Source organism: Aquarana catesbeiana, linkage group LG03, assembly GCF_042186555.1.
Source record: "Aquarana catesbeiana isolate 2022-GZ linkage group LG03, ASM4218655v1, whole genome shotgun sequence".
NCBI lineage: Eukaryota > Metazoa > Chordata > Amphibia > Anura > Ranidae > Aquarana > Aquarana catesbeiana.
In genome coordinates, this window is record NC_133326.1 from 710,990,247 (window position 1) to 711,017,736 (window position 27,490).

General features: G+C 46.6%; 1 protein-coding gene across 2 annotated transcripts in view; it reads right to left on the reverse strand.

Moving 5' to 3' along the window:
- The window catches only part of LOC141133643 (N-acetyllactosaminide beta-1,3-N-acetylglucosaminyltransferase 3-like), a 159,194-nt gene extending 132,169 nt beyond the window's left edge, over positions 1–27,025 (reverse strand). Inside the window, exon 1 of one of the 2 annotated variants that reach the window (XM_073623138.1) lies at positions 26,889–27,025. In XM_073623138.1, coding sequence (XP_073479239.1) covers positions 26,889–26,924 — 36 coding nt within the window. In that variant the 5' untranslated portion in view covers positions 26,925–27,025. The remainder of the gene's footprint in view (positions 1–26,888) is intronic. The other variant, XM_073623137.1, reaches the window with a different exon arrangement.
- Between the last annotated feature and the right edge of the window lie 465 nt (positions 27,026–27,490).

Here is a 27,490-nt window from a genome sequence, read left to right on the forward strand (position 1 = left end):
GTACTTTCTGCCTGGAAACTGGAGAACGACCATGGCATCAAAAAAGCGCACCTTTACTTCAAAAGCGGTTTATGACGTGCTGGAAAACAGCGATAGCGATACAGAATCACTTGCAGAATTGAGTGATAGCGATTTGGGGGGGAAGTTTGTCATCAGACACAGAAAGTGATTTCAGCGACGATCCTGCGACTGACCTCAGCGATGTGCGGACTTGGTGCTCTATTGACTGCGGTACGGATCACGCAGCGCCCCCAAGATTCCCATTTACTGGAGCACCTGGTATCAAAGTGGATGTTGAAGATGACAACCCCTTGGCATACCTCCAACTATTTTTGACCGATGAGGTTATTGAAAAAATAGTTACAGAGACAAACCGGTACCAGGAGCAACAAGCTGCTACGCATCAGAGGTTTTCAAGGAGCAGAAAGTGGGAACCAGTGACCAAAGAGGACATTTGGAAATTTCTGGGCCTAATAATTCTTCAGGGAGGGGTGGGGAAACCCCTGCAAAAGTGGTATTGGACAACCAATAAATTACTAGCCACTCCATTCTTTGGCACAGTCATGTCGGAGTACAAATTTTCCCTGATAATGAAGTATTTGCACTTTGAAAATAATGAAGAATTTGATGAAACTACTCATCATGCACCCAAACTCAAGAAGATTTGGGAGGTACAGTATATCAAATGATTCAGAAAAATTTCCAACAGAGCTATGTGCCAGATAGAGACATCAGCATAGACGAAAGTCTAATGGCCTACAAGGGAAGGCTCAGCTGGATACAATATATAGCATCAAAGAGAGCATGATTTGGCGTAAAATCGTTCATTCTATGTGAATCGAGCACTGGTTACATTTGGAATTCTGTCCTATACACTGGGAAAGGAACCAAATTCAACCAAAAAATACAGTCATTATGGAATGGCAACATCTTCAGTTTTTCATTGATTGAGCCATTGCTAAATCAGGGCTATTGTGTAACTACAGACAGTTTTTACACATCTCCTAAACTCTATGAGTTCCTTCTACAGAACAAAACGGATGCCTATGAAAGCATTAGGGCTAACCAGAGTGGCATGCCGCCAATCTTTGGCAATAAGAAGCTCAAAACAGGAGAAATTGTTGCCTGGCACAAAGGCAAAATGATGGCACTGCGATGGCGTGACAAAAAAGATGTGTGCCTAATGAGTACAATTCATAACACCTCCACTGTCATGGTACACACAAAAGGTGGGAAAGACATCATGAAACCACAAGTGGTGATTGACTACAACTACACCATGGGAGGTGTTGACAAAGCCGACCAGGCAATGACATTTTAGCCAGCAATGAGAAAACAACAAAAAAAGTATTCCAAGAAGATCTTCAGGCATCTTCTTGAGTAGGGATGAGCTTCGAGTTTGGTTCGACTCAAACATCGGCTGTTCGCCAGTTCACTGAACAGCGAACAATTTGGGGTGTTCGCGGCAAATTCGAAAGCCGTGGAACACCCTTTAAAAGTCTATGGGAGAAATCAAAAGTGCTAATTTTAAAGGCTTATATGCATGATATTGTCATAAAAAGTGTTTGGGGACCCCCAGGACATGTATCAATGCAAAAAGAAGTTTTAAAAACGACCGTTTTTTCAGGAGCAGTCAGAGGGGGCGGGGTCACCCGGTTACGTGGCATCATGGGGAAAGCCATAGGGAAGTCCCCGTCAAGTCCCCGTGCGTCAGAGGGGGGCGGGGTCACTGGGTGGCCCCACCCTCCGTTATATAAGAAGTGTCAGAAGAAGAGAAGTGTCACACAGCGGGAGCCTCCCATGGATGCGGAGCAGCCCAAGAACGAAGCGGGGAAAAAGACGCTGCGGAGGAAGATGCCGGACGAGAACACCGAAGCGGAGGAAGAACCAGATGAAGAAGAAGATGGAAGAAAAAACCGAAGGAAGAAGGAAGAAGACCCGAAGAAGATGGAAAGAAGACTTTAAATAAGGGAATTGTCAAAAACTGTCTCTTGTCATTTTTAACATTTTTAGCACTTTTTTTGTGAAATGGTAGGGGTACTTTTCTACCCCATTACCATTTCATACAGGGGGGTGGGATCTGGGGGTCCCTTTGTTAAAGGGGGCTTCCAGATTCCGATAAGCCCGCAGACCCCCACAACCACCGGGCAAGGGTTGTGGGGATGAGGCCCTTGTCCCCATCAACATGGGGACAAGGTGCTTTTGGGGGCTACACCAAAGCACCCTCCCAATGTTGAGGGCATGTGGCCTGGTATGGTTCAGGAGGGGGGGCGCTCTCTCGTCCCCCCTCTTTTCCTGCGGCCTGCCAGGTTGCGTGCTCGGATAAGGGTCTGGTATGGATTTTTAGGGGGACCCCCACGCCATTTTTTTTTAAAATTTTGGCACGGGGTTCCCCTTAAAATCCATACCAGACCTGAAGGGCTTGGTATGTAATTTCGGGGGACCCCCACGCATTTTTTTTCTTAATTTTGGTTCAGGGTTCCCCTGTGGGGAAATCCCATGCTGTTTTTATCAATGAACTTTTATGTGTATTGCTGGACCAACAATTCATTAATAGCCACGAGTAGTTTTATATAACTTTTATTCCTTTGAAATGTCATTTTGCTGTCAGACTGTTCTAAACACAGGAAACATGTGCCACTTTACAGGCATACTATAGACACCCCCCAGGTGCGAAATTTAAAGGAATATTACACTTTTATTGTTTCACTTTAAGCATTATTAAAATCACTGCTCCCGTTTTTTTTTTGCCTTGATACATGTCCCCTGGGGCAGGACCCAGGTCCCCAAACACTTTTTATGACAATAACTTGCATATAAGCCTTTAAAATTAGCACTTTTGCTTACTCCTGTTTGAGTCCCATAGACTTTAACGGTGTTCACGTGTTTGAACGAATTTATGGCCTGTTCGCATGTTCTGGTGCGAACCGAACAGGGGGGTGTTCGGCTCATCCCTATTCTTGAGCAATGCTTGTGGAATGCCTTCATTCTACTAAAAAAAAAAGAGTGACAAGCCTGTGGTTCATGCTGACTTTGTTTGGAAAGTTGCAGAACGTATCTTTCTGAACCACCAAACACCGACGGCTGTAAACAGAGCTGGACGTCATGCTGCTGGTGTTGTCAACACGGAACGCCTGACTGGCCGTCACTTCATGGACCACATCCCACCAACTGAAAATAAGTCAGCACCCACAAGGATGTGCGTGATTTGTTGCTCAAAGCGTGACAACACTGGAAGGAAAATCCGAAAGGAAACCAGGTTCTATTGTCCTGATTGCGACGTCGGACTTTGTGCAGTCCCATGTTTCAATATTTACCATACCCGGGATGTTTACTGAAGCAATATGACTAGTAATATCGCACCCTTGTTTGGCACAAAAAAATGTCAGTGTTTTTTGATTTGATTATATTATTGACTAAAATTTATTGAATAAAAAGTATTATTATTATATTATTATTTGTTATTTATTATATTATAATTTATGATTTTGTGTTTCAAACTTTATCATACCCGGGATGTCTACTAGACTCTGGTTTGAACAGATTTAAGTGAGTTATTCCTAAGAATTACAGGCCTACAATATAAAACGCCAAATTTCCAGCAAAATAATTGTACCGCTTTCAGCATCAAAAATCTGACATAATCATACCGCTGGGGAGGTTAAATACTACTATTCATTATTTACAAATCCGTTACTGTCTGTAGTATTGTAGATGGAAACTCAATGGAATAGTTATCTATCTTTTGGTGGCTTTGTTTAGGAATAATAAAGTTATTCCCTGGTGGAAATAATCCTCTGAGAATATATTCTCATTTGGTTTCTATATCTATATAGTGATCCCCCTGTTTTATTGCCTCAGATTATCCCATGTTGTGACTGCCTCCCTTTCCCTTTTTTTTTTCTTCTATATGTCTCCTAAGCCTATCAACTTATCTAGTTTGACATGATGAGTGGTGTACTATACTTTTGAGCACTAGATGGCGATATATGCAGCTTAGCATTTGGAGTGCTCTGGCTATTTACATTATTATATTATAGGGGGTGGCGATGCGGCGTCTTTTTCTCTGATTCGTGCTAGATCACGAGGAAGAGTTGCAATTTCACCGGCTTCCACCCTTTTTGTGTAGTGGTGGAACAATCCCTGTTAGTCTATACAATAGTGCCCTCAAGGTGTTACGCGTCCCATCGGTGGAGATGGGCGTACCATATTTTGCATTGTCACTCATTCGCTGATTGAGGTCTTATACACCAGGGATTAGCTGCTTATGCCCTTTGGCAACGGTTACGGGGCATCGGCATTCCTGCGCATGCGCAATGGACTGTCAGGGCTGGGCTCAGCTCTTCCTTCTCTGAGCTGGCCGCTCAGCTGTCGGCTAATTGCCAGCTCCCATCTCTCCACAGTGATTCAGCTGTTGATGATATCCTGCTCGTCAGTCCTGTCTACTTAAGCCGTCCAGTCCAGAGGAGCTCTGCCTTCGCCTTGGTCAACATCACAGAGACTATCTCCTGTGATCCTGTTCAAGACTTGCTTTGCTGACATCCCCTCTGGCTCCAGATCCTGCTTGCTGTTCCACTACATTGATCCCTGACTTCTGGCTTGGCTGACTATCCGTTCCGGTTACTGAACTTTGGCTATGTTTTGACTATGTTCTCTTTACTTTTATTAAACAAGTGTGATTTAACTGTACTTCTGCCTCGGCCTGATTTCATGGTTTCTGACATGGACATACGGGTGCGGCGTGCATGCGCGGGCGTCCGTTGCCATCGCTATAAAGGGAAGAGGTGATGTTACAAATTTTGAAAAACCCTGCCAGTGTGGATGTATTTCACGCCCCCCCCCCCCCCGCAACACAGGTACCTACCTTATCACTCACCCCAGCAGGAATAGACATCCCATTTAGGGAGCTGTCCCCTATGGGATATTGGTGATAGATAACAAAAAAATGCTTTTTGGACATCATCCCATTAGGCTCTGGCTTTCCTTTTCTCAACAGCTTGTACATTGGCGGCTATCGTTTTGTAACAGCATTATTAAATGCAGGATTTTAGTTAAAATCCCTAAGCTGCTTTATAGCACGATATTCATTGTTTAAAAAACACAAGGTAATTAGTGACTATTCCCTTATTTCATGTCTGTAGAAACGTCATTACAATAGCCCATCTCCTATATTTGGAGTTGTGCGACTATAAAGGGGGATCTATATGAGTTGTAATTGGGGAATCTATCTGTTTGATAGATGAGTTTTTGAGTAGTATTTTTTCCATTTTTTTTTTCTTTTTTTTTTTTTTATCCTCCATAGAATTATATGTCTGTGCCAATTTAAAAGCCTCTATCCGAAGGACCAGTTTATCTGATCATATCCCACTGGGTCAAAAATATTTCAAGGCCTTTATACTCGCCTACGCTATATTTGCGTACTCTTGCTGCAATATCGCCATTATCTGTTCTTGATTGTGATGCCACTCATCTAGTCTAGGTAGGTTGTATTTTTTTCCCTCTTTTTTTTTCATCTAGGCAGATTCTCTTTCCATCCTACTCCTCTCCTTCTTTATCCTAACCCTTCCTATGCCTTCATTGAACTTAGCTGCACTACGCTCATGATGCCTGTTTTAATTATGGTTCTGTTTCAAAAATTACGCTGTACTTTTCTGTTTATTAGAGTATAAATCCTCCTATATAATTACCCCTGATGAAAGAGCCTGAAACGCGTTGGGTACCGCTAGGACTTATCCCGGATGTTGGACACCGGAAAGTACTACCGGACATTGGAGCGAAACTACCTTGTAGATGTATTGTCATATTTTCACTGCAAGATACTGTTATATGTGTAATTGTGTTTTTTGTTTTTTTTTTGTCAGTGTTTGTTTTATCAGTCATCATATGTAGATGATTTTTTAAACAGTCTTTTTTTGTCTTCTCTGTCAATAAATTTAACCCATTTTTAATGAAATTACCAGTGTCTTTGGCCAATTTAAAGTCCCAATTTTTCGGGGTGGGGTACAAAACCCTTTTTTCCCTATCATTAGTGAAATGATGTCCACATGTGCGCAATCCAAGTGTCACATGATCTGTCACCCAAAGACATGCCAGTAGGTTTATCCTACTTATCCTGGTAGGTAGATCCTGTCTAAATTGTCTCTAGTATGTATGAATGTGAGTTAGGGACCTTAGAGTGTAAGCTCATTGAGGGTAGGGACTGATGTGAGTGTACGATGTATATGTAAAAGCGCTGCGTAAATTGATGCTGCTACAGTATATAAGTACCTGAAATAAATAAATAAATAATTACATATACACACCTTTTTGAAAGGCCCCAGAGGCTGCAACACCTAAGCAAGAGGCACCACTAACCAAACACTGCCATGAAGACCAAGGAACTCTCCAAACAAGTAAGGGACAATGTTGTTGAGAAGTACAAATCAGGGTTAGGTTATAAAAAAATATCCAAATCTTTGATGATCCCTAAGAGCACCATCAAATCTATCATAACCAAATGGAAAGAACATGGCACAACAGCAAACCTGCCAAGAGACAGTCACACACCAAAACTCATGGGTCGGGCAAGAAGGGCATTAATCAGAGAGGCAGCACAGAGACCTAAGGTAACCCTGGAGGAGCTGTAGAGTTCCACAGCAGAGACTGGAGTATCTGTACATAGGACACCAATAAGCCGTACGCTCCATAGAGTTGGGCTTTATGGCAGAGTGGCCAGAAGAAAGACATTACTTTCAGCAAAAAATAAAATGGCACGTTACGAGTTTGTGAAAAGGCATGTGGGAGACTCTCAAAAGGTGCTCTGGTCTGGTGAGACTAAAATTGAACTTTTTGGCCATCAAAGAAAACGCTATGTCTGGCGCAAACCCAACACATCACATCACCCAAAGAACACCATCCCCACTGTGAAACATGGTGGTGGCAGCATCATGCTGTGGGGATGTTTTCAGCAGTCGGGACTGGGAAACTGGTCAGAGTTGAGGGAAAGATGGATGGTGCTAAATACAGGGATATTCTTAAGTAAAACCTGTACCACTCTGTGTGTGATTTGAGGCTAGGATGGAGGTTCACCTTCCAGCAGGACAATGACCCCAAACACACTGCTAAAGCGACACTTGAGTGGTTTAAGGGGAAACATGTAAATGTGTTGGAATGACCTAGTCAAAGCCCAGACCTCAATCCAATAGAAAATCTGTGGTCAGACTTAAAGATTGCTGTTCACAAGCGCAAACCATCCAACTTGAAGGGGCTGGAGCAGTTTTGCAAGGAGGGATGGGCAAAAATCCCAGTGGTAAGATGTGGCAAGATCATAGAGACTTATCCAAAGCGACTTGGAGCTGTGATAACCACAAAAGGTGGCTCTACAAAGTATTGACTTTAGGGGGGTGAATAGTTATGTACATTGACTTTTTCTGTTATTTTGTCCTATTTGTTGTTTGCTTCACAATAAAAAAAAAAAAATCTTCAAAGTCGTGGGCATGTTCTGTAAATTAAATGATGCAAATCCTCAAACAATCCATGTTAATTCCAGGTTGTGAGGCAACAAAACACGAAAAATGCCAAGGAGGGGTGAATACTTTTGCAAGGCACTGTAGATAAGATAGATAAGATAAGATAAAATACTTTATTATCAGAAAGACATACTTTAGACCTAATACTACATCTTTGCCTCTGTTTATAGAGTCTCTGGCTCCTTGTATAGTTGTAGCCAGGCATCTTATCACATGCAATTGATGGTTTACAGCACTCACCTTTATATTTATGCACACGTTGTTATACTCCCTACATGGCTTGTGTGTTTGTACTGTCTGCCACCAGTACATCTTAATTACTTCAGCACATCCCTCACTGTTTTGTTTGACATTTCTTCCTACCATCTCATTTTCTAACCAGTATTTTATCACACGTTTTTTAATTTATTTCCATTTTTACACGCATTTGAATGATATACACTCTTTCCAATTCTGTAGGTCCTAGCACCACCTCACGTCCCCCAGCATCATTCATGCCTCACACTCCTATTTTTATTTTATTTCTTACAGCCAATTTTGCTTTCTTTCACCACATTTTTACTACCCTAACACCCTCACAACCATTAGTATCCACACATACCACCTAATTACTTATATAAAATTACATCAATACTAAATAAACACTTGGAACCTTATTGGCATTAACGACGAACAACACCTTGTATATATCTAATTGAATATATGTTGGAATATCCTCTGATATTTGCAATTTTTTTGAGATACTAAATATATCTCTTTATAGCAAACCAACCCCTGAAGAAGACCACAAGGGTCGAAACGTGTTGGGCATCATCACTACAGACCTATGATATGTGATGCTGTCATTTTGGTTTTGTGTTCGCATTTCTGTAATGTGAAATGTTTTTGTTATCCCCCTTACCAGAGTACATTTTTAACGGCAACATGCCACTGACCTTCATATATTCTCATATAAAATATTTTTATACAATTGAATTTGCTTGCATTGCTGCTTTAAAGCCCCTTGGGGGAACTTTCCCATATCACATTGTTTGCTTTGGGGTGTGCAGCCTTTATATCTCCCCTATATGTGTCTTTCCCATGCTAAGATACTTTATTACCATTGTATACATACAACAAAATGTATCTGGATACTCTTTACAGCAGCAATAAAACACTTCTCAACATACATACTCCTAGCACATGCCCACATATCTATTTAACCACTTCCCGCCCGCCCTATAGCGGATTGACGTCCGGGAAGTGGTTCTGTTATCCTGACTGGACGTCATATGACGTCCAGCAGGATAACATGCCGCAGAGCGCCCCCGGGGGCGCGCATCGCAGCGATCGGTGGAGCGGTGTGTCAGTCTGACACACCGCTACACTGATCTTGGTAAAAAGCCTCCGGCGGAGGCTCTTTACCACGTGATCAGCCGTGTCCAATCACGGCTGATCACGCTGTCAATAGGAAGAGCCGTTGATCGGCTCTTCCTCACTCGCGTCTGACAGACGCAAGTAGAGGAGAGCCGATCGGCGGCTCTCCTGGCAGGGGGGGTCTGCGCTGATTGTTTATCAGCGCAGCCCCCCCGCAGATCACCACACTGGACCACCAGGGATCGCCACTAGGACCACCAGGGAAGGGGCAACATGTGGATGGCCAGGTATGTACCCCATGGCCATCCACATGTGCCCAGTGTGCCAAATCTGTGCCAATCAGTGCCCACAAATGGGCACTGATTGGCACAATTATGTTGCAGTGATGCCCAGCAATGCCACCCTTAGGGGCATCACTGCAAACAAGTAATGCCATCAGTGCCACCCATCAGTGTCCATTCATGCCACCTGTCAGTGCCCATCCGTGCCCATCAGTGCCCATCTATCAGTGCCCATCCGTGCCCATCTGTGCCAACTATCAGTGCCACCCATAAGTAACCATCAATGCCACCTACGTGTGCCCATCAATGCCACCTATGAGTGCCCATCAGTGCCGCCTATAAGTGCCCATCCGTGCCACCTATGAGTGCCCATCAGTGCCGCATACCAGTGCCACCTATCAGTGCCCATCAGTGCCACCTATCAGTGCCCATCAGTGCCGCCTATCAGTGCCCATCATCAGTGCCCGTCAGTGCCACCTCATCAGTGCCACCTCATCGGTGCCACCTCATCGATGCCCATCAGTGCTGCCGTATCAGTGCCCGTCAGTGCAGCCATATCAGTGCCCGTCATTGAAGAAGAAAACGTACTTATTTACAAAAAGTTTTAACAGAAACAAAGAAAAACTTGTTTTTTTTCCAAAATTTTCGGTCTTTTTTTATTTGTTGCGCAAAAAAAAAAAAACGCAAAGGTGATCAAATACCGCCAAAAGAAAGCTCTATTTGTGGGAACAAAATGATAAAAAATTTGTTTGGGTACAGTGTAGCATGACCGCGCAATTGTCATTCAAATTGCGACAGCGCTGAAAGCTGAAAATTGGGCTGGGCGGGAAGGTGTCTAAGTGCCTGGTATTGAAGTGGTTAAATATAACAAAATATAAAATGTTACCTAAAAGATTAAAATTCCACATACAAATCCTAAAGCACGCACATTCACTTTAAGAGGGAGGTTTCAGGAAAAAAATTTAAATTTTAAAGAGGGAACTTTGAAGCAAAATAAGGGTCAGTGCCCATCTGCAGCCTCACCATTGCCATCAATGCAGCCTGATCAATCCCCATCTGTGGCCTCACAAGTGCCATCAATGCAGCCTCATCAATTCACATCAATGCAGCCTCACCATTGCCTTCAATGAAGCAGCCTCACCATTGCCTTCAATGCAGCAGCTTCACCATTGCCATCATTGCAGTAGCCTCACCATTGCCTTTAATTCAGCAGCCTCACCATTGCAATCAATGCAGCAGCCTCACCATTGCAATCAATGCAGCAGCCTCGACATTGCCATCAGTGCAGCCTGATCAATGCCCATCTGCAGCCTCACAAGTGCCATCAATGCAGCCTCATCAGTCCACATCAATGCAGCCTCACCATTGCCATCAGTGCAGCAGCCTCACCATTGCCATCAATGCAGCAGCCTCACCATTGCCATCAATGCAGCAGCCTCACCATTGCCATCAATGCAGCAGCCTCACCATTGCCTTCAATGCAGCAGCCTCACTATTGTCTTCAATGGAGCAGCCTCACCATTGCCTTCAGTGCAGCAGCCTCACCATTGCCATCAATGCAGCAGATTCACCATTGCCTTCAATTCAGCAGCCGCAGCAACCTCACAATTGCCTTCAATGCAGAAGCCTCAGCATTGCCTTTAATGCAGCAGCCTCACTATTGTCTTCAATGCAGCAGCCTCAACATTGAGCCTAGAGGGGACATGGAGGGGGGGCGGGACGAGCGCCAACAGATTACATACAGTCAGAGTCTCCTATGATAGACAGAACAGTGGTCCAATGGCGGCCCAGGAAACGGGACTTCCTATTACTGTTTTCCAAGTAAACAGGAGATTCTCACTGTATGTAATCTGACGGCGCTCATCCCGCCCCCTCCCTGTCCCCTCCGAGGCAGCTAAAATTGAAGTTTCGCCGTATAACACGCACACGCTATTTGTACCTGATTTTCAGGGCGTGTTATACGCCAATATACTGTATACAGTATTTTGAGACCATGTCAACTCCCTTATAAAATGCACTCCCAAAAACTTAACAGTGTCCACCCTTTATACCTCCTCGCCACCTATATATACCGGGCAATGATTGATCTTTCTTGATCTTCTATAATTCCATTATTATTTCTTTAGTTTTTGCAGTATTGAGAATTAAATCATTTTCTCTACACCACTCAACCAAATGTTGAATTTCCTGCCTATAAGCTGTCTCATCATTATCTGGTATGAGTCCCACTACAGTGGTGTCATCAGCAAACTTCACTATAGTGTTAGACGCATGTAAGGGAGTACAGTCGTGCGTAAACCATGTAAACAGGGCTGGACTTAAAGCGGAGTTCCAGCCGAAAAAAATATTTTTTTTCTAAAAGTCAGCAGCTACAAGTACTGTAGCTGCTGACCTTTAATAAGGACATTTACCTGTCCAGGGAGCCCACGATGTCGCCCCCCCCAGCCCTCCCCGAGGCCGATTCGTCCACCAGCTCGGGCGCAGGCGCCGCCATTCCAACTAAGGGAAACCGGCAGTGGAGCCTTCAGGCTTCACAGCCGGTTTCCACTACGTATGCGTGAGTCGCGCTGCGCTTTGTGAATGGCCAGCTCACCTTCTGGGACACACTCACGTCTCAGAAGACAGCAGGGGTGAAGGAGGGGGGCTCGGCGCAGAAGAGGACATGACGTCCTGCGCCGCAGCCGAGATAAAAGAGAAGTATGCTTAGTAAAAAGGTAGGAAAGAAATGAAGAAAAAATAGATCTCCAATAACGAGGGGTGGTCTTTCGTTTAAGACCACCATGAAAAAGTGGGTGGAACTCCGTCTTTAACACACAACCCTGTGGTACCCCTGTATTCAAAATAATAGTAGTACATGCGGCAGCTGGAAGACCTAGAGATCCACAGTAATGGAGCAAAATGTTACCCCTGGGATGGATACCTGCAGATCATGTTGTGTTTTGATCCATAAGAATTTTTTTCATTATGGGGACCAACATGGATCTGTTGAGATGGCCGCTAGCTCCCATAGCCTTCAAATGCAATTCGTTGCTAGAGACTCTGCACCCCATGTTGCATCCAGTGTACCAGTGTCTGGTTCAGAAGAAGATGGTCCTAACAGAGACAATGTCAGAGTTAACACAGGTGCCCGGTGGGCCTGAGAAAAATATGGAGACTCTGGGTCCAGAAGACATGTTTGTAAGCAGGTTGGAATGTGCTAGTTAGCTGCCCTGGGTCTCTGTTTTTGGCAGGCTTCTGTTAGGTTCTGCCCCCCTCCCTGTGCATATATAATCTGGAGGGAGCTCTGCCAAGACTAGTCCAGCCGCATGGGAGAAGGAATGGCTGACAGCTACCAAGTAACCCGATCCTCCAACACATCATCCACCCGGAGAGGCTCTGCTTGGCTCTCCTTCACCTTCCTTCTCTGCTATCTGTCATCACTGAAGTATGTCTGCCATGAGGAGCATGTATGGGAAACTGGTGAGGGGCCGCCAAGCCCTGTAGTCCCACGGCACACAGCCTGCTGCAGGTAAAGGAAAGACAGTCAACCAGCAAGATGTGGGAGAGTGCTTGTGTTCTGATTCCAGCAAAGCTGCTACAAACCTGTTCCCTGGACCCTTCTACGTGTGTGTGTGTGTGTTAGGGGAGGGGATTTCTGGGGCTTGCAGTCCCCCCTGAGGATACCAACCATGGACTCTACCAAGTGTGGACTCTCTCCTGTGCAGATATGCTGGCCATATGTGTGCGCAGCCTATTGCATTAGGGTGTGCACCCCAAATGTATTAAAACATGGACGTGTCAGTAGAGCAGTGGACTTATCAGTAGAGCAGAGGTTGGTGTCAGTAGGGCCGTGGACAGTGTCAGTAGCTTTTCATTTGAATTATTTTATTTTGTAAATCATTTTTGGGGAGCCCAGTTCAGGGGGCATTGGTGCAATATCAGCAGGGGAAATCTGCGCCTCACAGGGTGATTAGGGTGTGCCCAGGCACATCCGGCACACCCCCTGCGCACGCCTATGATGCTGGGGCAGCCACAAGCTTGTAGTTAGGGATTAGGGATGTTAGGAAAAGACTGCACTTATTGTTAAACTGTTATCTTGTGATTCTCATCATGCCTCATTAATAAAGCTTTTGAAACTTTGCCTTTGCCTGGTCTGAAGTTACTTAAGGGGAAATGTTCTAACCCAAACGGCGAACCCCATTGAAGTCTATGGAAGCCCATTTTAAAAAGCTTATGTATGGTGTTCCAGGTACCGCTCTGGGGGACATGTATTAATGCAAAAACATTTTTTAAAAACAATAGTTTTTTCAGTAGCAGTGATTTAATGATGCTTAAAGTGCAACAATAAAAATGAAAAATTCCTTGAAATATAGTGCCGGGGGGGGGGGGGGCCTTAGTCTGCCTGTAAAGTGGTGCATCTGTATCATGCATAGAACATGCTGCAACATGAAAAAAAAAAGTAAGAAAAAAAAGGCATAGGCCCCCCCACCCCCCAGTCCATACCAGGCCCGAAGGATTTTAAGGGGAACCCCACGCCAAAATAAAAAAAAATCATTGTGGGGTCCCCCCAACATCCGTACCAGACCCTTATTCGAGCATGCAGCCTGGCAGGTCAGGAAAGGGGAGGATTAGCGAGCGCACCCCCCCATGAACAATACCAGGCCACATGCCCTCAACACCCAAAAGCACCTTGTCCCCATGTTGATGGGGACAAGGGTCTCTTCCCAACAACCCTGGGCTGTGGTTGTCGGGGTCTGCGGGCAGGGCGTTATCAGAATCTGGAAGCCCCCATTAACAAGGGGGCCCCCCAGATCCCACCCCCCCATGTGAATGAGTATGTGGTACTATGTACCCCTACCCATTCACCAAAATGGTGTCAACCGCCCCCCTTGTGACGTCACGGACCTGTGCATGCTAGGTCAGTGACACCACAAGGGGGCTGTTCCACCAGGTGATGTTGCCAGGTGGCCCCACCCTTACCTAAATAAGAACTGTCAAAAGGTGGAAGAGGCATTCAGCAGTCGGCCATCAATGAAGGCGGAGTGTTTTCTCTTTTAGGTGTGGTAGGCGGCATGATTGATGATGGATTTACATCGGGGGACACTGTTTTTTTATTTTTTAATAATAAAAGGATAAAGAGGGCTTCCAGATTCCGATAAGCACCCTGCCCGCAGACCCCCACAACCACAGCCCAGGGTTGTCCCCCTGCCCCAAAGCACCCACCCCCCTCCCATGTTGAGGGCATGTGGCCTAGTATGGTTCAAGGGGGGGGAGGCGCTCGCTCGTCCTCCCCCCTTTCCTGACCTGCATGCTCAGTTAAGGGTCTGCTATGGGTTTTGGGAGGACCCCATGCCATTTATTTTTTATTATGGGGCCCCCCTTAAAAGCCATACCAGACCACAAGGGTTTGGTATGGACTGGGGGTGGATCCCACACCGTTTTGTTTCTTTATTTTTTGCTACTTTTCTTTTATTATTCAGCTGTCAGCGGGGAAACCCATTGACAGCTGATGACTCATCGGTTATTAAGGATGCTGCGGCTGGCTTCCTGGCCCCGCTTCATAACAACCAGCTTTTACTGCGCCTTGATTGGCCAAAGCTTTGCCCAATCAGGGAGCAGAATGCACTGTGAAGCGCGCAGTGCGTTTGGCAGGGCGAACACCCTGCAAATTCAAGTGTTTCCCAAAGGGGGCGAACAGCCAATGTTCGGCCCAAACTCATGCTCAGGCCGAACTGTTCGCCCAACACTACTAAAGGGGTGTAATGCAAGTAACCGGTACAAATAGTCTACAGCTTGGGTCACTAGCACATTGGGGGTATGAAGACATCAGTACAAAGAGTTAATACAGTGGTTATCAAGGGTAACGAAAGTTTGGCAAGCAGACTGTTAGTTAAGCGTGTTCATGTGGCAGAGAGGGGGATGTTGTCGCCACTCCTTCTGCAGCTATCCGTCGCCCATAGCAACAGGAGTAGATCTGCCCGGCACCTTGGAGCTTGATTGGCATTTGCTATTGAACACCAGAATTGGCAGGTCCCCCACACCCCGTGCTTTTCACAGATGAGAGCAGGTTCACCCTGAGCACATGTGACAGACATGAAAGGGTCTGGAGAAGCCGTGGAGAACATTATGCTGCCTGTAACATCATCCATCATAACTGGTTCGGTGGTGGCCCAGTGAATGTCTGGGGAGGCATATCCATGGAGGGATACACAGACCTCTACAGGCTAGACAGTGGTACCCTGACTGCCATTGGGTATCGGGATGAAATCCTTGGACCCATTTTCAGACCCTACGCTGGTGCAGTGGCTCCTTGGTTCCTCCTGGTGCACGACAACGCCCGGCCTCCTGTGGCGAGAGTATGCAGCCAGATCCTGGAGGATGAAGGAATTGATACCATTGAATGGCTCCCACTCTCACCTGACCTAAATCCAAAAGAACACCTCTGGGACATTATGTTTCGGTCCATTCGACGCCGCCAGGTTGCACCTCAGACTGTTCAGGACTGTTCAGATCTAGGATGAAATACCCCAGGACACCATCCATCGTCTCAATAGGAGCACACCCCGACATGGTCAGGCATGCATACAAGCACGTGTGGGGGGGCCATAAAAACTATCGAGGACCATTTTGAGTTGCTGCAATGAAATTTCAGCAAAATGGACTCACCTGCTGCATCTTTTTTTACTTTGATTTTTCGGGCCATCTTTGAATTCAGCCCTGTGTAGGGTGATAATTTTCATTTCCATCAAACAATGTGGCATCCTTTCTTTCCTAACACATCACCCAGTCCATACGCAGTATAGATATCCAGCATGAGATTTTTCCCCATTGAGATCTGATAGGTGTTTTCAAAGTGTCCCCTTTTGAGCAGTGTGTTTCTTCATGTTAAAGAGGAAGTAAACCATGATGGGTTTTACTTCCTCTTTTGCTCCCCCCAAAGGCCTGCAAATTAAAAGCATAATGGGCTAGTATGCATCGCATACTAGCCCATTATATGACACTTACCTGCAAACGAAGCCTGCGTTGTCCTCTGTGCAGGCCGCGTCCATCTTCACCCCTCTTCCTTTCGGGGCCGCGGACTCCAGCTCTGTGACTGGCCAGAGCCGTGTGACGTCACTCCCGCGCTGGAACCGTCAGTCACGGCACACACTGGGGGAAGAAACGGCACGGTGGTCCGTTTCTTCCCAGCGCATGCGCCGATGATGACATCGGCGCACTACAAGTAAAATATCTCTTAAACGCCGCACGTTTAGGAGATATTTTCACTACCTATAGGTAAGCCTTATTCTAGCCACTTAAGGACCGCCGCACGACGATGTACGTCCAAACTTTGAACGGGGATATCGTTGTTATGGCAGCAGCTAGCTGCCATAACCCCGGTATCCCCGTTTTCGTGCGGCGGCCGGCTTTCAGATAAAAGTGGTCCCTGCGGCTAATTCACCGCGAGATCACTTTTATCGGTGGCGGGAGAGGGGCCCACCATCCCCCTGCGATCCGGTGCCCTCCGCCGCTTACCGGAGCCGTCAGTAGCGGCGGAGGCGATCGCGTCCTTCCCTGTGGTGTGTCTGGAGACGAGTGAGGCTAAGATGGCGCTCACTCGTCTCCATGACACTGCTGGGCGGAAGCGACGTCAAAACGTCACTTTCGTCCACGCCTCTTAAAGGCACATTTTTTCAAATGTCATTTTTCTAAATGACTTTTTTTTTTTTTTTTTTTTTTTATTGCATTTTAGTGTAAATATGAGATGTGAGGTCTTTTTGACCCCCAGATCTCATATTTAAGAGGACCTGTCATGTTTTTTTCTATTACAAGGGATGTTTACATTCCTTGTAATAGGAATAAAAGTGACACCATTTTTTTTTAAAACAGTGTAAAAATAAATAAAATATTGTAAAATAAATAATAAAAAAAAAAAAAAAAAAAATTTTTAAACCCCCCCCCATCCCGACGAGCTCGCGCGCAGAAGCGAACGCATACGCGAGTAGCGCCCGCATATGATAATGGTGGTCAAACCACACATGTGAGGTATCGCAGCGACCGGTAGAGCGAGAGCAATAATTCTAGCCCTAGACCTCCTCTGTACCGCAAAATATGCAACCTGTAGAATTTTTTAAACGTCGCCTATGGAGATTTTTGAGGGTAAAAGTTTGACGCCATTCCACGAGCGGGCGCAATTTTCAAGCGTGACATGTTGGGTATCAATTTACTTGGCGTAAGATTATATTTCACAATATAAAAAAAAATTGGGCTAACTTTACTGTTGTCTTATTTTTTTATTCAAAAAAGTGATTTTTTTTCCATAAAAAGTGCGCTTTTAAGACCGCAGCACAAATACGGTGCAAAAAAAAGTATTGCAACCTCTGCCATTTTATTCTCTAGGGTGTTAGAAGAAAAACCATTTATAATGTTTGGGGGTTCTAAGTAATTTTCTAGCAGAAAAACCTGTTTTAAACATGTAAACACCTAAAATCCAAAATGAGGCTGGTCCTTAAGTGGCTAGGCTTACCTATAGATAAAAGTAAGACAAAAGGGTTTACCACTTTAAATGCAGCATGCTGAATAATGTATCAGCGTAACACTGCCAGGAATTTTTTATCTCTCTCAGAGATTACTCCCGCTGACATCTGTTTCTATGTACCGAAGGATGGTGTGATAGCTGCAAAGGGTGGGCCAACTTAATATTGAACCCTACGGATTAAGACTGGGATGTCATTAAAGTGGTTGTAAACTCTTTACAACCACTTTTCACTACAGGTAAGCCTATAATATTTCCTAAACCTACATGGTTTAGGAGATATCCCCTGGATCAGCATGTGCCAACGCCATCTGCACACGCACACCGAAGCAACGGTTCGTACCTTTGCTTCAGCTGGTGTGCCGTTACCGGCGGCTCCCGCGCGCATGCACGGGAGTGACGTCATCGCGGCTCCGGCCAATCACAGCGCCGGAGCTCGCGATACCAGGAAATAACTTCGGGAGACATGTCACCGGGCAGAGCAGTGTGCCGGGACCACTGCGGGGGCTTCGATTTAAGGTGAGTATTTCATAATGAGCTAGTATGCTATGTATACTAGCTCATAATGCCTTTGTCTTGCAGGGTTTTTTGTGGGTTTAAAGTGGGTTTACACCCACTTTAAAGTTCATGTGCGTGTAAGAGCAGGCATCCCAATACTTCACAAGTGCCCCAACCTCTCACAGTGCCCCCTGAGATCCTCCACAGCCCACAGTGCCCCCAACTTCACAAGTGCCCCAACCTCTCACAGCGTACCCTGAGATCCTCAACGGCCCACAGTTCCCCCAACTTCCTAAGTACCCCAACCTCCCACAGTGCCTCCTGAGATCCTCCACAGCCCACAGTGCCCCCAACTTCACAAGTACCCCAACCTCCCACAGTGCCTCCTGAGATCCTCCACAGCCCACCGTTCCCCCAACTTCCTAAGTGCCCCAACCTCCCACAGTGCCCCCTGAGATCCTCCACAGTCCACAATGCCCCCAACTTCACAAGTGCCCCAACCTAACACAGTGCCCTCTGAGATCCTCCACAGCCCATAGCCCACAGTGCCCCCAACTTCACAAGGGCCCCAATGTCCCACAGTGCCCCCTGAGATCCTCCACAGCCCACAGTGCTCTAGGGGTGCTGAAATTAATCGTTGCATCGATGCATCGCGATTCGGGTGTCCCCGATGCGGCATCGATGCATAAAACCCCGAAAATCGATGTTTGGTGACGTCATTAGTAGCCCCGCCCCTCCCGGGAAAGCGCTCGAGAAAATTTTTAAACTGTCTTTATTTTAATAAATATATTACAAAGGATGGTGTGCCCCCTGATATGTGCTTTTTTAAAAAACAATGTCACTTCATACCGAACGTCGCCGGTATACGATCATGTGACTCCCGGCCCGCCCCGCCCCTCTCCGCTCTTTTCTTCGCTCTCCGCTTCCGTCTCCTGAGTCCTGACGTCAGCGGGGATTTCTCAGTCCCGCCCGCCTCTCTTCTGATAAGATAACTATAGTCAGCGGGCGGGACTGAGAATTCCCCGCTGACGTCAGGACTCAGGAGACATGTGAGCGGAGAGCGGAGAGGGAAGAGGAGAGCGGAGAGGGGCGGGACGGCCGGGAGTCACATGATCGTATACCGGCAAAATTTGGTATGAAGTGACATCGTTTTTTAAAAGCACATACAGCGGGGGCACACCATCCTTTGTAATATATTTATTAAAAGAAAGTAATTGGGGGGGGGGGGGTCAGTGATGGCTGCGTTTGGCGGGCACAGGTGGCTGCGTTTGGGCACAGGTGGCTGAGTTTGGCGGGCACAAGTGGCTGCGTTTTGGCACAGGTGGCTAAGTTTGGCGGGCACAAGTGGCTGCGTTTTGGCACAGGTGGCTAAGTTTGGTGAGCACAAGTGACTGCGTTTGGGCACAAGTGGCTGCGTTTGGGCACAGGTGGCTGAGTTTGGCGGGCACAAGTGGCTGCGTTTTGGCACAGGTGGCTAAGTTTGGCGGGCACAAGTGGCTGCGTTTGGGCACAAGTGGCTGCGTTTGGGCACAGGTGGCTGAGTTTGGCGGGCACAAGTGGCTGCGTTTTGGCACAGGTGGCTAAGTTTGGTGAGCACAAGTGACTGCGTTTGGGCACAAGTGGCTGCGTTTGGGCACAGGTGGCTGAGTTTGGCGGGCACAAGTGGCTGCGTTTTGGCACAGGTGGCTAAGTTTGGCGGGCACAAGTGGCTGCGTTTGGGCACAAGTGGCTGCGTTTGGGCACAGGTGGCTGAGTTTGGCGGGCACAAGTGGCTGCGTTTTGGCACAGGTGGCTAAGTTTGATGGGCACAAGTGGCTGCGTTTGGGCACAAGTGGCTGCGTTTGGGCACAGGTGGCTGAGTTTGTGCACAGGTGGCTGCGTTTTGGCACAGGTGGCTGCGTTTTGGCACAGGTGGCTGCGTTTTGGCACAGGTGGCTGAGTTTGGCTGGTACAAGTGGCTGAGTTTGGGCACAAGTGGCTGCGTTTTGGCACAGGTGGCTGAGTTTGGCGGGCACAAGTGGCTGCGTTTGGGCACAGTGGCTGCGTTTGGGCACAGTGGCTGCGTTTGGGCACAGGTGGCTGCATTTGATGGGCACAGGTGGCTGCGTTTGACGGGCACAAGTGGCTGCGTTTGACGGGCACAAGTGGCTGCGTTTGAAGGGCACAGATGGCTGCGTTTGACGGGGGAGGTTCAGTATTTTTCAGTTTGTTTGCGCCCCCCAAAAAAATTTTGAGCACCAGCCGCCACTGGTCAGCACAGAGACAGTACAGGGAACTTCACAGGGCTGTTTGTCATCTGTGGATTCTATCCCTTTTGACCTCCCAGCAGCAGTGTGTGTGAATCTCTGTACCCTGTAGTGCACCGGATTAGTGCACTTTTTAGGGAGTGAGGTTATTTTTAATTCAAAGCGGAGTTCCAGTCAATTTTTTCTTTATTAGAAGTCAGCAGCTACAAAAAAAGTGCATGTTCTGACTTTTAATAAAAAGACACTCACCTGTCCCACAATCCAGCGACGTGGCCACCCAAACCCTCCCTTCTCTCCCCCGCCTGTCCACAGCGCTGGCAATACTACTGTGGGCATCCGGCTGTGACAGCTTGCAGCTTCACAGCCGGGTGCGCATGTCTCACTGCGCTGTCCTGCATAGCCGGGCAATCTTTTGGGAACTGTGATGTGTCCCAGAAGATTGCAGGGTGGAAGGGCCACCTAGGCGGCCCAAGCGGAAGTGGGAGCTCGTCGGTAATCGTGATGCATCGTGATGCATCGCGGAATCGAATCGAATCGAATCGTTGACCAGATAATCGTAATCGAATCGAATCGTGAGACCAGTGAAGATGCGCAGCCCTACAGTGCTCCCAACTTCACAACTGCCCCAACCTCCCACAGTCCCCCCTGAGATCCTCCACAGTCCACAGTGCCCCCAACTTCACAAGTGCCCCAACCTACCACAGTGCCCTCTGAGATCCTCCACAGCCCACAGTGCCCCCAACTTCACAAGTGCCTCAACCTCCCACAGTGCCCCCTGAGATCAACCACAGCCCACTGTTCCCCCAACTTCCTAAGTGCGCCGACCTCCCACAGTTCCCCCTGAGATCCACCACAGCCCACCGTTCCCCCAACTTCCTAAGTGCGCCGGCCTCCCACAGTGCCCCCTGAGATCCTCCACAGTCCACAGTGCCCCCTGAGATCCTCCACAGTCCACAGTGCCCCCAACTTCACCAGTGCCCCAACCTCCCACAGTGACCAGATTTTTAGAATTAAATCCGGCGACATTTTCTTTTTTATTGGAAAATGGTAAACTATTTTATAAGCATATTTTCCTCAAATTATTTATGTAGTGTATGTGGTATGTGTTTATAGAACGATTGTACGATATATATACGTTATTTATCACATTTTGTCCATGAGATAAAAAATATATACTTTTTAGAATTTTTTGAGATATCACTACCAAATGTTATGAAGATAAGTGCGCTACATAAAGAATGCAGGGCTCAGCTGTGCCCAGCAATGCAGCCTCACCAGTGCTCACCAGTGCCCAGCAATGCAGCCTTGCCAGTAACCAGCAATGCAGCCTCACCAGTGCCCATCCAATGCAACCTCACCAGTGCCCATCTATGCAGCCTCACCAGTGCCCATCTATGCAGCCTCACCAGTGCCCATCCAATGCAACCTCATCAGTACCCATCAATGCAGCTTTGCCAGTGCCCATGTATGCAGCCTCGTCTGTGCCCATGTATGCAGCCTCGTCTGTGCCCATATATGCAGCCTCGCCTTTGCCCATGTATGCAGCCTCACCAGTGCCCACGTGTGCAGCCTCACCTGTGCCCATGTATGCAGCCTCGTCTGTGCCCATATATGCAGCCTCGCCTTTGCCCATGTATGCAGCCTCACCAGTGCCCATGTGTGCAGCCTCACCAGTGCCCATGTATGCAGCCTTACCAATGCCCAGCAATTCAGCCTTACCTGTGCCCAGCAATGCAGCCTCACCTGTGCAGGCTGTGCCCGCTGTGACAGCTTTAATTTGAATTTGCCGGGTGCCTGCCCTCACACAAGTCCCGCCTCCTGGGTCGGCTCCTACCTATGATAAACAGCACACGTCCCAGCATTGGACAAGTGTGCTGTCTATCAAAGGAGGCAAACTAAATTGTGACGGCTCACAATTCAAATTTAAGCTGGTACAGCAGGCGATGCCAGCCTGACGGCCCCCAGTATGTGGCAACTCAGACTGTCCCCCCCCCCCCTCTGCCTCAGCACCCGCCCAGGATCGGCCCTACACCTGGCTCTGCCCCTACAATCTGTGCACAGACTGGCTCTGGGTACAGCATCCTCAGCTCAAGGACTGTCCCCTGAAACCAGGGATGTCTGGTCACCGTAACCCACAGTGCCCCCCTGAGATCCTCCACAGCCCACAGTGCCCCCACCTTTACAAGTGCCCCAGTCTCCCGCAGTGCCACCTGAGATCCACCACAGCCCACCATGCCCCCAACTTCCTAAGTGCCCCAACCATCTGCAGAGTCTCTAGCCACTCGCAGCACCTCCAACATTGTCCCACAGTACGTACCACCCCCCTAGTGCCCTACAGTCCGCCACAAACTCCTCAGCCATCTGGAAACGACCCCCAGCCCATGCCATAGACCCTATTACCTCAGCTGCCCCAAGAGCCTCTCCAGAATTCTTATTCCCCAGCCGAGGGTCATCAGATCTGCTGCAAAGTTCCCTAACCTAACCCTTCTACTGTAAACCCCCCCCCCCCCCCACAGTGACACTTAACCCTATCCAGAGCTTTCCAGACCTCCCCTCAGCCCCATCCAGAACCTTTAGTGCACCAAGACTGAGCTATGGGAGTAAATAGATGGAAGGTGAGGTCTCCCAATGTAGTCAGTAATTTTTATTATTATACAGGATTTACACAGTGCCAACAGTTTGTGCAGCGCTTTACAATATAAAGGGAGACAGTGCAGTTACAATACAATAAAATACAAAAGGGTTGAGCCCTGCTCATAAGAGCTTATACTCTAATAATGTTAAACATTCATTGCAGCCATAATAGTCATTGCATCATATGGCTCATCTTGACAAGATTACCAGAATCTGTGCACATAGAAAGCTTACAGTAAACACACCTAGCAAACTTGCAGGAGGTCATTGCTCCTGAATGAGAAACCATCGCTCAAACCTTTCTCTTTAGTAAATAAGGTCAATATTGGCTGCCATTATCTCACGCTAACAAGCAAAATCCAAACCTAGGCTATTGCATCCTGTGTTGGTGGACCATCAGACCCAAGGGTAGGTGTCATCAAGTGTGTGCTCTATAGTTCTAAGAGGCAGCTCTCTAACATGCAGAGTCTCCCTACGGGTCCCAGGAGCTGTCTAAAGAAAGTGCATAGAAATCAACGCCACAAGTTTACAGTAGGTCCAGTATAAATGTATTATTATTATTAGTCTTGGTAAAAAATTCATAGGGTATACTGCCTAATGCCTTTCGGGGGTCTCACAACTCCCTTTCATCTGGGTTTGTGTACTGGCAGCGATAAGAAATAACTGGACAATAGAAATAGTCTAGAATTAAGACAGGGTTTCCACATGGGTCCCCAGAACGGTCCAAAGAAGATGCAATAGAAGAGAGTGCCTCAAGTCTCTTTGATGAAGTCACGTGTTCAGTGACGCAACGCGTCAGGGAAGGAGCCAGGTGTCGTCACTTCCGGGACCGGAAGTACCTTACTAAGCTGTACCGAGTATTCTGAACTGTAAGTTAGTACTTGTTTTTTTAATAAATTGGATTGAATTACTGCACTATGGAGCGCCCCCCTTCTTTATTGCATGTCTATACATGCATTTGATGAGCCTGAAATCCACCCTGGTACCGGCATTGCTGTGGATATCTGTGCCTGTCGATCAAGTGCTGAGGATCCAGTGTATATCCATACCAAGGCCTGATTTGACCTGTAGGGGGTCTTTCTATGAGGTGAGAGGCTGGGGCAAATGAGTGGCGCACCACGGATGGTGATATCAATTGGATGAAGTGTATTTTGTTCGGTTGCTTTGCACATGCACCTTATCTTCTATGAACTGTCAACTTTGATATTTTCTTCTTTTTGTACTGGACTTTCATTTGCACTACTAGCACTTTGGAGCATTTTTTGCACTTTATTTCTATTTTTGCACTTTATTAGACATTTTTGCAATATGTATGATCGTTATTATTACTTATGTTGAAGATTGGTTGCGCTTTATTATCCAGTATATAGCTTTAGCACGGCCTTGGAAGTGCTATTTATTTAGTGTGTTCATTGCACATATTATTTATCATTGATTACATTTTTCATCATTTATATTTAGTCTTTTGATTCAGCGTCACATACCTTTATATTCATTCGCTATTCTGTGTGAGAACACCTTTTTATGTTGGCAGCTTCTCTTTTAATTTATTATAGTTAGTCTAGGTTTGCGCATTAGTTACCTTCCTTTTCAAGTCTACAGTCATTTTCAGTAAACATTTATTAGTCTTGATAGAAATTCAGAAGGTACAACCAACGTGTTTCGGGGGCTCACAGCTTCCCTTCTTCAGGGCTTGTGTACTGGTAGTGATAGAAGAAATACCAGACAATTAAATAGTCTTGGAATACATAATAGGCAATGTGGGTGACAGTACAACTTTGCTAATCCTAGACCCTTTTTTACTGGGCAGTATTTCCTCTATCACAGCAAAACCCTGATGAAGGGGAGTAACGAGCCCCTGAAAAGTGTTGGCTTATCATCTGAATTTTTATCAAGGCTAATAAGTGTATGCTGGACTTACTGTAACCTGGAGGAGCTCCCGTCTTTTGCATCGTCTTTACATCCTATTGGGAACTCATCATTGGATATGAAGAACACAGAGGGGTATTAAAGTAGAACTCCCCCCCATGCTCTCCTGTAGGAAAAAAATATTTTCAATCTTCACTTATCCTCTCCATATTTCCTCCTCGGTTCATTGCTGGAGGTCCTCAGGGCAGAATTGTGAACCAGTTGTCTACACCCAAGGGGGCCCGTCATCGTCCAGGCTGGCCTCACAGTACTCCAGAACTGAGGGGCGTTCATGCTTCATTACATGAGGGCCGCTCCATCCTGGAGGAAAGCCCACTGCAAAAAGTAAAATTCAGAGGCATCATAGGACTGCCAAGAAGACCTTGAGAAAAAAAAAGCATGTATAAGGTTTATAAAGCCCAGGTGGGTGGGGGTGAGGGTGAGGTTAGTGGTGAAGCTTTAAACCCTGTCCAATTATTTTTTTTTTCGTCTGTGCCCCAATAGGGCGATTTCCTATCACTCAGAATGAGGGGTGCTGTCTCCAAAGTGAGGAAGCCCCCCCCACCCCCTCCCGTTAGACAGGTGTCCCCGTTGGAGCACGTCCCCTTTTTTTTCTGGAGATGACTTCAGGTTTTGGATTTCCAATTGCTTTCTGTCCTGGTGACATCAGGACAACTAGAGAGGATGAACCACCCCAGAGGAGACAGGAATAAGACCCTGGCTGGGGGTCTGACCCCCCTCACCGCTCCATCCAAAACTAATAAGAAAAAAGTTTGGGATTTAGAAACAATGTAAAGAATATATAAAGCTGATGATTTGTCCGGATCTCCAGTTTCTGGTGCAGTGAGGTCCATGATAGTAGTGGTGTGGGACCTCACATTCTGCCCGGTGAGTAATAGAGAGACCAATCCTATTTATTTTATTCATAAACGATCTGGAGGATGGGATAAACAGTTCAATCTCTGTACTTGCGGACGATACTAAGCTAAGCAGGGCAATAACTTCTCCACAGGATGTGGAAATCTTGCAAAAAGACCTGAACAAATTAATGGGGTGGGCGACTACATGGCAAATGAGGTTCAATGTAGAAAAATGTAAAATAATGCATTTGGGTGGCAAAAATCTGAATGCAATCTATACACTGGGGGGAAGAACCTCTGGGGGAATCTAGGATGGAAAAGGACCTGGGGGTCCTAGTAGATGATAGGCTCAGCAATGGCATGCAATGCCAAGCTGCTGCTAACAAAGCAAACAGAATATTGACAAAAAGGGGATCAACTCCAGAGATAAAACGATAATTCCGGCCGCACCTGGAGTATGCTGTCCAGTTCTGGGCACCAGTCCTCAGGAAGGATGTACTGGAAATGGAGCGAGTACAAAGAAGGGCAACAAAGCTAATAAAGGGTCTGGAGGATCTTGGTTATGAGGAAAGGTTGTGAGCGCTGAACTTATTCTCTCTGGAGAAGAGACGCTTGAGAGGGGATATGATTTCAATTTACAAATACTGTACTGGTGACCCCACAATAGGGATAAAACTTTTTTGCGGAAGGGAGTTTAACAAGACTCGAGGCCACTCATTAAAATTAGAAGAAAAGAGGTTTAACCTTAAACTACGTAGAGGGTTCTTTACTGTAAGAGCGGCAAGGATGTGGAATTCCCTTCCACAGACGGTGGTCTCAGCGGGGAGCATTGATAGCTTCAAGAAACTATTAGATAATCACCTGAATGACCGCAACATACAGGGATATATAATGTAATACTGACACATAATCACACACATAGGCTGGACGTGATGGACTCTTTTTTCAACCTCACCTACTATGTAACTATGTTATAACTTATAGATTGCTGAGCGCTCAGCATTCCCCCAAGACATGGTACACAGACCTGAGCCGTCCCCGGCACACACCCCAATGTGGGATCAATTATTAATATGACAAAAAAAAGTGAACATCTCACCTACCGATATAAAAACTCCCCGTGAAAATCCTCTGATCATCGTCTGCTTGGCAAGATGGGACAGCTCTGTGCCAAAGGAGAAGAGGGTGGAAAATGGCACTTCCTCATCTTCACTGCCAGCTCTGCAGAACACACGTCCCTCTATGTACTGGGATTGTTTCCTCCCTCTGCTTAAGAGAGCTTCAACTCTGCAGGACACACAGCTCTCTATATATGGTATCTGTATCCTGTCTATAAAAATTAAGAGTGTCAGCTCTGCAGGACACACATCTACCTATATAGTCTATCTGTATCCTTCTGTATAATAGAGCGTCAACTCTGCAGGACACAAACCTCTCTATATACAGTATCTGTATCCTTCTGTATAATAGAGCGTCAGCTCTGCAGGACACACACCTCTCTATATACAGTATCTGTATCCTTCTGTATAATAGAGAGTCAGCTCTGCAGGACACACACCTCTCTATATACAGTATCTGTATCCTTCTGTATAATAGAGAGTCAGCTCTGCAGGACACACACCTCTCTATATACAGTATCTGTATCCTTATGTATAATAGAGCGTCAGCTCTGAAGGACACACACCTCTCTATGTACAGTATCTGT